This window comes from Plodia interpunctella, chromosome 5, assembly GCF_027563975.2.
Source record: "Plodia interpunctella isolate USDA-ARS_2022_Savannah chromosome 5, ilPloInte3.2, whole genome shotgun sequence".
NCBI lineage: Eukaryota > Metazoa > Arthropoda > Insecta > Lepidoptera > Pyralidae > Plodia > Plodia interpunctella.
The window spans coordinates 10,511,910-10,525,082 of NC_071298.1; the positions used below are offsets into that span (position 1 = coordinate 10,511,910).

The 13,173-nt window shown below is 36.0% G+C and overlaps 1 protein-coding gene across 6 annotated transcripts in view; it reads left to right on the forward strand.

Moving 5' to 3' along the window:
• alpha-Spec (alpha Spectrin) overlaps window positions 1–13,173 on the forward strand; it is a 48,545-nt gene that overhangs the window by 16,967 nt on the left and 18,405 nt on the right. For 4 of the 6 annotated variants that reach the window (XM_053745930.2, XM_053745933.2, XM_053745931.2 and 1 more), the window contains exons 19-25: window positions 6,301–6,435; window positions 7,006–7,131; window positions 7,649–7,840; window positions 8,903–9,092; window positions 10,080–10,290; window positions 10,905–11,022; window positions 11,948–11,992. In XM_053745930.2, the coding sequence (XP_053601905.1) occupies window positions 6,301–6,435; window positions 7,006–7,131; window positions 7,649–7,840; window positions 8,903–9,092; window positions 10,080–10,290; window positions 10,905–11,022; window positions 11,948–11,992 (1,017 nt within the window). The remainder of the gene's footprint in view (window positions 1–6,300; window positions 6,436–7,005; window positions 7,132–7,648; window positions 7,841–8,902; window positions 9,093–10,079; window positions 10,291–10,904; window positions 11,023–11,947; window positions 11,993–13,173) is intronic. The other 2 variants (XM_053745934.2, XM_053745935.2) reach the window with 1 other exon arrangement.

Consider the following 13,173-nt stretch of genomic DNA (forward strand, 5'->3'; position numbering starts at 1 on the left):
TCTCAAAAACGACTGCATGGATTTTCATGCAGTTTTCACCAATAGATAGTGTGGTTCCCGAGGAAGGTTTAGGTGTATATTTTATTATGAGCGAAGCCGGGACAGGCCGCTAGTATACACTCATATTATAAATGCAGGTTTTCTCACGATGTGTTCCTTCACCGGAAGCAAATGGTGACCTATGAATATGAATACATTACGTACGTTAAGTACGTTTTATTGTAAATAATTTTATTATAATCCTAACTAATATAAAGGTGAAAGTAAGTTTGTTTGTTTTTTGTTACCTCTTTACGATTTATCTATTCAACCGATCTTATTGAAATTTTGCATACCTGTAGTTTGAAGTATGGAGAAGGACATAGGGTACCTTTCATCCCTGAAATATTAATGATCCCGTGGTAAATTCACGACGGCTAAGGCGCGGGCAAAAACTAGTTAAGTATCATGCGTAATTACATATAAAAAAAATATTTAATTTGTACAAACAATGTTAAGCCACATTATCTATCTATTATCTCCTAAATTGTACCTACTTTTTTTCTTACTTATTTGTATGTTTAGATGTTTTTTACATATATATATTATGTGTTAGTTTATTTTATTTACTGCGCCAACGCCTCTCTCCATTATCGTTTCCTCCCACCCCAAGGTTGACTGGAAGAGATCGCTTTAGCGATAAGTCCGCCTTTGTGCCTTTTTATTTTATTTTGTATAGTGTTTTTTTTTTTTTTGTAAATTTAAAACTTTTGGGGCAATAAAGAGTATTGTATTGTTATGTCGGATATAACTACTATTCACTGATAAACAATAAGCATGTATATATAGAATATGATGGTAATAACTGGCGTTCTACACGAGCAATTGATTCATTTTTCAATAGACGCCACATGTTAACTCGATGCTTATTGAATATTCGCAATGTGGTTAAGTAAAGATATGATTTAATATGAAATCCTTATACATAATTTAAAATAAATTCCTCTGCCGCGTCTGTCTGTCTATTCGCGGTAAACTCAAAAACTACTACTGCACGGATTTTCATGCATATTTCACCAGTAGATAGTGTGATTCCCGAAGAAATGTTCCTGATTTAAATGTATAATTTAGATGTATCCAAGCGAAGTCGGATCGGGCGGCTAGTAATGTATAACTTTGAAAATAATAATGACATGAACAAATTGTTCATGTTGGGTATTATTATTTTCAAAAATAGTTAATAAGTATATTGCATGGCCATTTAAAAAAAATTTCGTTTCGTTTATGAATAGGATACTAAACTCTGTATTTAAATTGAAGGTCATAGATAAATATTGATAATAATGTACGTTTTATTGTAAATAATTATTGAAGATCAATTTCGATGGGTGTGTGGTCCCATCCTATTATAAACTCACTCCATATACTCCCGTGCGTAAAGTACGAGGCGACTAAGGGATACAAAGCCGTTAAGGCTTTGTGTCCCTTAGTCGCCTAGCTGAGGGACAACAATAGCATTCTCAAAGGTCGGACGTATAAACATAGCAAAATCTTGCAAATTTAATGGCAATTTTTTTCACTGACCCTGGGCTTTGGGGCGACACAGCTCCGACGGGAACACGCGAAATTATTATTAGTAGAATATTGACAGCATTCTGATGTCATCCGGCACAAGCCACGAGTGAACACAGCCTTACGTTGCTCACTATAATATATCTGTTTATGTAACAGTGTTACCGCGGTGTTTGCCACGATAACGCGCTACGACACGAAATCAAACAAATCTAAAATGTGACTTAATTTATTAATAGTTTGTTTTTTACCGAAATCTCTGTGATAGTTCGTGATAATATGATAGTGTTAAGTTGGATAATAGTTGTGCTAGTAGGAAATGTTTATGTGTATTGCAGAAAGAGTAGCAGAAAGAAATCGCTTGTGAGTTTATTATTGTTATTTTAGGCAATATCGTATGATGTTACTATATACATATTTGTAAATTTTATGGGGTATCTTCTCAGCCGTCGTTAGTGTCATATGTTGTAGTAGATAAACTACAAAATACACGTAGTTCTTAAAATGTACGTACCCATACGAATTTTATAAATGCGAAAGTTTGTCACGTTTTCATGGCTAAATCGTTAAGCCAATTTAAATGAAATTCGGAATAGATAGAGTTAATTACACGAGGTCAAATACAGGCTACTGAGGTTGGAGTTTCAAGTGAAAGCTAGTATTTAATTATAGTGTCGACGAAAATCAAGTTAAATGAAGTTGCTATAAGATTTAAAAAATAATAATTTTATATTTAAAATTGTTTACATAATAAAGTGACGAAATTAATCATAGTATTACACTTATCGCCTAAAATACATGAGTAGATATAGATAAATATATATGGATAAATGAAACCAATTGAGTTAGTCCTGAAGCAAGTTTGAGACTTGTGTTATGGGATACTAACTCAACGATACTATTATTATCTGAAAAATATCATTTTCCATATTGACCTGGGATCGAACCTGAGTCCACCGGTGCAGCAGACCGGCATGATAACTATTAGACCACGGAGGTCGTCACATCGATAAGAATCACACAAATAAAAACAATCCCATCAATGTTTATTTATCAGACATGAGTCGAAACAATCAATAACAATCAATACAAATTGCATTGCAAATTCGCTCCTATTACCGCGGCATAAAGGCTTTGGTGATTTGATTTTATTATTCTAAACTTTTAATTATTTTTATTTATTCACACACACAAACACGCACACACAAATAATGTTGCAATATTGTTTTTTTATAAGATACAATGCAATCGAGATTTACCGTGCATTGGAATATGATAGATACCTCAACTCAAAAATACTAATTAAATAATATTAATAATTGCCATTCTTAAGTTGGCTATCGAATTCGTGACCTTTTGATCATGTGGCGTCACGACATCGCCGCCGACAACTACGTCTGTTTCTTACTATAACTGCGTACTAACTTCTTTTACGTCAAAACTGAGCTATAGGCTAATATTTTTTTAAGACTTTATTTTTTTATTATTATATTAACAGTGAAAAAAATACTGTGATAATGACAATGCTTTCAAAGATATGACAAAAATAAAATCACCGTTTTGGACTCGTCCAAACGCTCCATACTAAATGACACGAACCAGTGACGTCACGACTTGCTAAAATGTTCGCAAAGAAAGATATGTTTGTTAGATAGCTACATTAAATATATGTATAACGTTTATGGTTATGATTTCTTAATAAAACTTGTTACTAAATATTAGTTTTTTATGATGGTTTGTCTAAATTCAAATCATTTATTCAGAAATTAGACCTTCACAGGCACTTTTTCTCGTCAATTTTTATGTTTATAGTTATTTCTCACAAGCTACAAACTACTGGCATTTCGGAACGACCACTGCTGAGAAGAAATGCCGAAATATATCTAATCTATTTTTATAATTACATACTTTTTGAAAATGGACTTTCCAACCAATTTTAAATCTTCGTAAAATGGTCCAGCTGCATTGTTACAGTCTTTTAATTATAATAATGATCATAAAATTATCTATTATATCTATTTTCTTACAATTCTCTGACTTTGTCAAATACCCTCGTATTAATTAATTTGATTTTTTGTTTAGTGATATTTGGAAGGGTAGAGAATGACATGAGTTACGTTTTACGGGCAATAGTATAGTAAAAAATATAGTAGATTTTACATGCAACGTCGCTACTTTTATTCAAACACAAACTTTTGAATTTATAATGTAGTTTCAATAGAAATGTCAATCACTATAACAAACTTCCTTTTCAAATGTTTAATGTATGATAAATAAGGTCAAATAAGAATATAAGGAAACTTCCAGAAATATTGAACTCTCTCGACTTCGTGTTCTCTGTATCATTCGGGGATGTGACGCCACAAAACCCGTGGTCAGCTTGAATAATCCTTAAAATCTTGAAGAATCGGCTGCGATTTTATAACCGACCGCCTGTCTGACGTCAACCCTCAATATTGAATTGTTGAACTACACTGAATAAATGCGCATATGATATACATATATGAAATAGGGCTGATCTGGTTTTTAAATCTGAAATATATAACTTCGATGTTCGTCTCAGAGAGTCTCGTTCTATTGAGAGGTCTCAGTATTCAGATGAAATTGTGAAATATTGGCTCTGTATTTGGTAGTGATTTCATCATCTAATTATAATCCAACTAGCTGCGCTCCGCGGCTTCGCTGTCGTGGGAATTTCGGAATAAAAAGTACCCTATGTGTACTTCCAGGATATATTCCGCCCGTGTACAAAATTTTATAATAATCCGTCCAATCGTTTTTGCCTAAAAGAGTAACAGACATACAGACACATATATCCTCGTCACAAACTTTCGCATTTATAATATTAGTAGAATTTGCGTGATGTATTTTATAATAACTGAAATATTTTTTATTGTTTTATTATTATTTGACGACCTCGGTGGCGCAGTGGTAAAGTTCTTGCCACTGAACCGAGAGGTCCTGGGTTCGATACCCGGTCGGGTCATGATGGAAAACGATCTTTTTCTGATTGGCCCGGCTCTTGGATGTTCTATATATGTAAATGTTATAAAATATAGTATCGTTGAGTTAGTATCCCATAACACAAGTCTCGAACTTACTCTGGGGCTAGCTCAATCTGTGTGATTTGTCCTAATATATATATTTTTTTTATACTGACTCTTATCGTACTATTCCACTAATATTATTTATGCGAATGTTTGAATGTGAGCGTGTAAGGATGTTTGTTACTCAAACACGCGAAATATACGGGCGGTTTTCTATGAAACTTGGTACACGCGTAAAATATAGCAAATACGTCAATTTTATTCTGAATTTCCCACGGGAGCGAAACCCCGCAGCTAGTAAATGATATATCTAATGCATAGAATGCTTGTTCGTCGTTTTGTTATCTTGCGCCTCATTATCTTCAGACTGTCATTGTTCAGGTACTGTATACAGCGCGTGCTAATGTTTACATAATAAAACTATTTCCAATCCTAGTTTATAAAGGTAATTCCGTGTGCCTGACACTATTCGGATTATCATATTTACCAATACTACATCTGCGCAATATTCGCAGCTATATAGTATTAATAAGTATTATGTAATTATGTATCTTTATGACTTCAACGCTGAGAGGAAACACGTTTTAACTTGAATTAACTGATTATCCTGAAGTGACCATCTTTGATGATCTTTGACCATCACTATCATAATATTATTAAAAAGTATGGACTATATTTCCGATACAAAATAATCTGTAGATAAACATCAATCAGGTGGGCATATAGTGTAAGGGTTTTTTTTTAATGGAATATATGGTTAAAAAAGATCATAAAGTTCCAGGTTCTTTTTTTTTCTTCTTCTATTATATTTAAAAGGGCTTTTATATATACAGATATGCCAGCCCTATCGTAGTTCCAGATACGAATGCTACTCGCGCCACATAACTTTTTATACTAATCTGACTCAAATAATAATAGTTTTTATATACCTCTACTTGCATCCGGTGAAAGAAAACATCGTGAGGAATCCTTAATTGTTACTACTTGCCACTAAATTGCAGTCGACGTAAAAGTATCAGAACAGTGGTAGCAATAACACACTCGATAAAAAACGAAAATTTAAATTTTTTGATTATTGTTTCATAGTTAATCTAAAGAACATAATTATTCTGTCGTAATGAAGAAAAGTATTTAGGTACATGTTTTTTTTTTACAATTGCTGTCTGTTGTAATGGAATTGTTTATGCAAATGTGTCTTACATACATACATTTCAATAGATAAGCGGCTTTTTTTTTTTGGAATAACTATTCGGTTTTTATACACCTCAAGTGCTTGATTAGTATTGGAAAAATGTTTACCAAAAAAAATTCCAAGCATGAATCATCGTTGTTTGTATATTCTAGGGTATGTGCCGCTAGACGGCGGTGGTTGTATAAGACATATCAGTTGCCTTTAGGCGTCTTCCATAAAATAGGACACCGATTGATTGGAAATAATATATAACATCAACTTATCTTTTCGGTATACTGGAAAAAAAAATATATTTCTATAGTAATTCGGTACAATTGACAGCACACCAATCGACTAAGACAAAAAAACATTCTATAGTAATTCAGTACAATTCAGCATATCAGTCGGGTAACTTGACATAACGTTGACTGTACTTTTGTACTTAGTTTTCGTAATTTTAAAGGTTCATATTTACACTGTATATGTTTTATACAAATAAAAATATATATGTTTAAATATATGTTTGTGCAGGACTGGTGGAAGGTTGAGGTGAATGACCGCCAAGGCTTTGTCCCCGCCGCCTACGTGAAGAAGATCGATGCCGGGCTGTCTTCCTCGCAGCAGAACCTCGCTGATTCCAGCTCTATTGCCGCCAGGCAGAACCAGGTAACTTGGACATGATATTTTTGTCACGCGTTGCATTCAACGAAATAAGATCTCTGACGTCACCAAAACTTTGTGTCAAATATGTAATTTTTTTAAATTATATTTGGTTTGCTGACTGACTGAACAATATATAAGATTTTACCTTAAAAATTTAGCAAACAAATTGCTAGCGTTTCGAACGAAAACACAACATGCAAATCAGATCTGCTCTCAGTCATTTAAATTTCACATTTTTGTAAAACAACTCGCAAAGAACCACAGACTCTCAGACGGTGGTTTATTGTAAGCAATAAAGAACGAACAGTCTTAATGTGATTATGATGATATAATGAAGTATTACTTACTAAGATTTACTGCATCCCAAATAGGAAAACGTGGCAAACTAGAGAATTATAAAAAGATTGATCAATTTATTACATGTTCAATGCAATAACCCGTACAATTTCATTCTTCTTCTTTGCGTGTCGATGGCAAATCAACGCTCTATTGGGTGCTAAGTATATTATAGCCAGAATAGATCCACTTCTATGGCTTCATTTCATTCATTCATTCATTCATTCATCATTACAGATCGAGGCCCAATACGACAATCTGCTGGGCCTGGCCCGCGAGCGTCAGAACAAACTCAATGAGACAGTCAAGGCCTACGTGCTGGTGCGAGAGGCGGCTGAACTCGCCACGTGGATCAAGGACAAGGTATGTGAACCACATTTATCAATGGCTGCATAGTATTTGTACTACTATATACTTAAAATGCGCGCCGAAACTTCAATGAGTGGAAGTCTAATTGTACTTGGGTTGAAGCGCTCAATCGTCAATATGTACAATATGCTAAATTCATAATATTCTCGCGATTGGTTTGTTGAACACTTTTTAACTATATAGTTTTTATATTTGGAATTTAGTTTTGATCTTTAATTTATCACTTTCTGCAACTTTCTCGACATCACCCTGTCAGTTGACTGGTATAAGAAGCCCTAACCTATTATTCCTAAAAAAAGTTACTTAAAAAACATACTTAATTATTTTTTGTCACTGTTACACTTTACAAAATTTGGCATTCACAGCACGAGACAAAACATACTTTAGCTTAAAGTATGCTTTAGTTTAATTCGCCGTTTAAAAAAAAAAATAAATGTACTTAGATCGAATCCATGTTTACATGTTGCGAAAATCCTTATTCACAAAATTAAAAATTGAAACAAACTATCAGGAAATGCACGCACAAGTTCAAGACGTCGGCGAGGACCTGGAGCAGGTGGAGGTGATGCAGAAGAAGTTCGACGACTTCCAGAACGATCTGCGAGCGAATGAAGTGCGATTGGCCGAGATGAACGAGATCGCCGTTCAGTTGATGACTGTGGGACAGACTGAGGCAGCTTTGAAGATCAAGACTCAAATGCAGGTGAGATTCAGTGATTATAGGTTAGATCTAGATTAAGCTGTGACATGGGAAGGAGATGTGGGACAGCTTCTACAACAGTATGATCCGCAAGCGAATGAAGAATGAGATTGCCTTTCAGTTGTGCGTTTAAAGTCTAGTCGCAAGCAGATATAGGTGGGTTTCTGAAGTAATCACATGTATGTGGGAGATTTCTGGCAGTTTTGCGCCAAATTGTAAAAAAAACCTGCATGTGAACAAAATCACAAAGTGCAAAGAAAATATTGATTTTTATTTTCATGGATTAGTATTTACGGAGCCAACATTATGAGACACTTGACTCGGCGACACATAATGAAAACTTAAAAGTCATGTTAAACTGACATATTCTGTATGGGCTGTATACAGAATATGTCATTTTAACATGACTTTTAAGTCCTTACTGATTCAGATAATTTTCGTAAATAAAACACATTTTTTCAATTATATGGTTATGATTCTTGTTCACATGGATAACTATGATGATCAAAATAAGATACTTAATAAAGTCATTACTCAGCTACTTACTTCGTTTTCGGTTTCTTTGACAATTTATCTTTGTGTTAGTCTTTGAAAAAGTGACGTTATTTTTTCTACATCTGCGGGTCGAAATTCAAATGAATTAGCTGTACCTACGACTGATGATAATTATTCAAACTGACACTGCGTTTTATAATGATGAACTTTAGTATAACTTCAACTTAACCGCATCTGTTAATAATTTAAGTTATTAGTAAACTTCATCCCCAAACTCGCAAAACTACAATATTCATATATGAATTATCGATGACCTCGGTGGCGCAGTGGTAAAGTGCTTGCCTCTAAACCGAGAGGTCCCGGGTTCGATCGCCGGTCGGGTCATGATGGAAAATGATATTTTTCTGATTGGCCCGGGTCTTGGATGTTTAATTATATATGTATTTGTTATAATATAGTATCCCATAACACATGTCTCGAACTTACCTCGGGGCTAGCTATATTTATATTTATTCATTCATTTATGAAAAAGATCGTGATGATAATAGATCGTGTTGTTGTTGAAACCAGGAGCTGAACTCGAAGTGGACGTCGCTGCAGCAGCTGACGGCGGAGCGCGCGGCACAGCTGGGCAGCGCGCACGAGGTGCAGCGCTTCCATCGCGACGTGGACGAGACCAAGGACTGGGTCGCGGAGAAGGAGGCCGCGCTGGCCTCCGACGACCTCGGCAAGGATCTGCGCTCCGTGCAGACTTTGCAGCGTGAGTTTGTTTATGTATTTTTATGGAATTGGCCGGCAAACCCAAATTGTGCTGATTTGTCGTTTCGTTTGCGAACCAATCATCTGGATATTAGGGATGCGAAAGAAGACCGTAAAGGTGAAGGAAGACGAAAAAGTAGAAAATTTACTTTGGACTCCGACACTTAACCGCTGAACGGCTAAGGAAACAAACAGGAAATCTCACGAAGCCCAAACTTGGACGAGACCAAGGACTCTTAAGCGGCAAAAGAAACACCAAGTATACGGATTATCAGTTTGAGAAAGTAAACCAAATATTCAAAATCAACCAAACGGGAATGTAGACTGGAGGGGGTCAGAAGGGTCAAACCCAATATATTCTGGTTGTCAAGGAAAATATGTCAACCAATGGTCTGGTGGAAAAGTAAAAGTAGGCGAGCAGTCTGTGGACTTTGTGCCTACTTATTTGGAATGGAATAGGACGGCAAACTAAGATTCGAGCATCGCTTACTGCAGAGCCACGGTCGAACTAAAACGGATATTGTAAATCCTGAAGTCTGTCCAACTGTTATATATACTATTATTAACGCCGGCAGACGAGGCAAACCCTAAATTTCAGATCACAATCAAGTGACATTTTTGAACTCGTTTCAATGAGCACAGAAATATATCCCACTCGCTCATGCACCATATTAATGACACGAATTGTTAATTTTGGATCTTCTTCATTAGCACTATTAATGAAGTGGTTTGCCATTGTCTTCTTCATTTCACAAAGAAGTTATCTTATCAACCACAGCGCAGGTTTCCTCACGATGTTTTTCTTCACCGGAAGCAAGTGGTGGGCGATGAAAACTACCACACATGCGTCAGATTGGTATACAAACTCATGTGGCATGAATAGAATTCGAACCTGGGTTCACAGGCGGGCGTCTTAACCATTACACCACAACCCGCTAAATCGTAAACCCGCTTTAATTGTGGTTAATTAAACGTTATTCCCGTACAGGCAAACACGAGGGCCTGGAGCGTGACCTGGCGGCGTTGGGCGACAAGATCCGCCAACTGGACGACACCGCCAACCGCCTCATGTCCACGCACGGGGACTCCGCCGACGCCACCTACAGCAAGCAGCGCGAGATCAACGCCGCGTGGCAGCAGCTGCAGGCCAGGGCCACCGCCCGCAAGGAGAAGCTGCTGGACTCTTATGATCTGCAGAGGTCAGTGTATAGTAAGCTCCAATCACGGGACTCCCCCGCCCACGCCACATTACCCCTCGGCAGCACCAGCATCTTTTGATCAGCAGAGGGTAGTAATATTGTAGCTTAATCTCGTCAGGGTCACCAATGTTAGCAGCGGCATATGGCACATACAGTCTGTCCAGAAAGTGAAGAAAACGGATTTTGGACGAACTACATTTTTTTTGCCATTGCAATACCAAATAGAATGGTTAAGATTGGTTGATACGCACTCAGTGTTGCCAGATAACAAGAGACAGCGCGCCCTCATTTGATTTCTTCACTTTCTGGACAGACTGTAGAAAAGATCTTCTCTGGCAGCCGGATGTGTTGAAGAACCGCACAGCTCTGATGGTGTCATGTCGAAGTTCCACTGTGCGTTCTAGACTTGTCGTTACGACCATTGTGACGTAGTATATGTCACCTCAAATTTATAAGTGGTAGATATTTTTTTGTAGTCAGCACCCGGAAACCTAAATTAATTGATTCAATGTTTTGGAAATAAATATATCTATAAAAGTTCTTAATAAGATATCTATGTAATTACATTCGCCAGTAAAATATTGTATCTATTTAAAGTTAATATTGTTTACCAGATTCCTCTCGGACTACCGCGATCTGATGGCGTGGATCAACTCCATGATGGCGCTAGTGAGCTCCGACGAGCTCGCCAATGACGTCACCGGCGCCGAAGCTCTTCTCGAGAGGCACCAGGTAACGATCTGTCATCTCATAGCAATATAGTCATTTTTACCATAATATTGGATAAAAATATCTGCAATTTTTGTCATTTGTTAGTCCCCCCAATCCACTTTTTAGATTTCATTTATGTAAAATGCAAATACGAAATTAAATTATTTTACTCCACAAGTTTTACAGTCAAATTACACGTAGAACATTAGTATAGTGGCTATCATAAAAAATGTGAAAATTATTTATAAATAAACTATAGGGACAGGTACAGGGCACAAAAATATAGGGACATATCACACAGATTGAGTTACTCCCAAAGCAAGTTCAAAACTTATGAGATACTATCTCAATGATACTATATTTTATAATATACACGGTATATATAATAGATAAACATCCAGATTCATCCATATTTAATTTGTTTATACAGATGTATATAGTGTTTTTGGGTTTTAGCTTCGTGATGCATAAAGCCTGTGTACCGGCTGCGTAGCGCGTGCGTTCCTATTCATATAAAAAAAAACGCGCACGCATACGCACTACGCAGTCAGTGTGCACTCGCCGTTATTATAGGGATATATCCGCCCATTCTTATTTTAAAATGTTTTTGGCATGGAGATAATATTTCAGAATATTTAATCCTAGTTGCAATAATCAATTTAAATCAGTATGTCCAAAACCAACAAGCCTAAGACCGTAGACAAAGAAAACTATAGACTTTGTTATATCTTTCGTTTCGCTCATACAAGAAAGAGAAAGACGAGACGGGACCGAGCGCCTGGTTTTACACTACCTTGCCTATTGAAGTTGTATGAAAATGTTCTATCTTTTTGGTTACGCTAGTTCTTAGTCTAATAGTTGTCTTTGTCTAGCATACAGTATCAGGAAACAATAGAGTGTATGTAACAAAGGCTGGTGCCCACAATAACTCGCGTGCCTGTTCTAGAACCAGCGCCTGGAGATAGACGCGCGGTACGGCATTATGCCGCAGGTCAGCCAGCATGTCTGAGCTATTAATTAACACACCATGTTCCTGGTATATGCAATGTACTTACTCTGTACACTACACTCGGTGTGCGAGCTCTCGTTTGGACAGCAAAACACGTTTATATTATGGTACAGTCTGTCTATGAAGAGTAGACAATACATAAAGGTGCTTTTTCCTCTTGGCAAGTAATATTTTTTTGTTAATAATTTAAACGCGTCATTAATAAAGATGAGGTGTTACACGCAAGCTCATAAATGCTGATTCACTCTTGTCTTGATCCCTAAATTGTAAGATTCGGGAAATATCGATGAGGGATAATTCCTATCCTTAGCAGTTCGCAATGAGAAACTAAACTATGTGTTTATCTACCAATGTTGAACATTCTATTTAGTGTTGCAATGGCGAAAAAAATAGTTTGTTAAAACTCTACTCTTTATAGACTGTAGATGTTGATTCGAGTCGATAATAAATTGCATTTTGTATATAAAGAAAAACATTCTAAGATGTGATGCCGTCATTTTTAATTGTACAACAGTATGGAATTTACAAAATATTGTATTAGAAGCTGTGATGAAATTTTGCAATGTGTTTAAAAACGGAAATAATAAGGTTCACAGCATTCGGAAGTGCAAAAAGAAATATCAAGTTTAATCTTTATTTAATTTTACTAATTCACATGTATTTCACATAAATTCTTATATTTTAAAACATATTAAAATTCTCTGACAACTAACAACAGCTGCCTAGCGACGAGCGCAAAATTATTCGTAAGGTCCGGGTTACAGAAATATATTTGGTCATCGCCTCTGTATTATATATACTTGAAGCTACTATGTATGTATTTTGCTGTCCAACTATATCATAACTTCTAAACAGAGCCCTTAATAGTATTTCAGAATATCTAAACACAGTATTCATAACAATTAGTTAGATGGGTATTATGTATATTTAAAAGTGATTTTACACAAAAGTTCAACTCGTGTGCTATCTTTGTCTTGACATAAGTGAGACATGTGAGTGAGACAGAGTGATAGCATGAGCAGGACGTATTATCATTTAAATTACTTTTAAGTATTTTGTCGTTAGATTTGTTTTATTCTAACACAATGAATTTTTGTTTTGAAAACACAATTTCCATTAACCATTTCAATAATTAAATAATTAAGGTCTATTCTCTTCCCTTT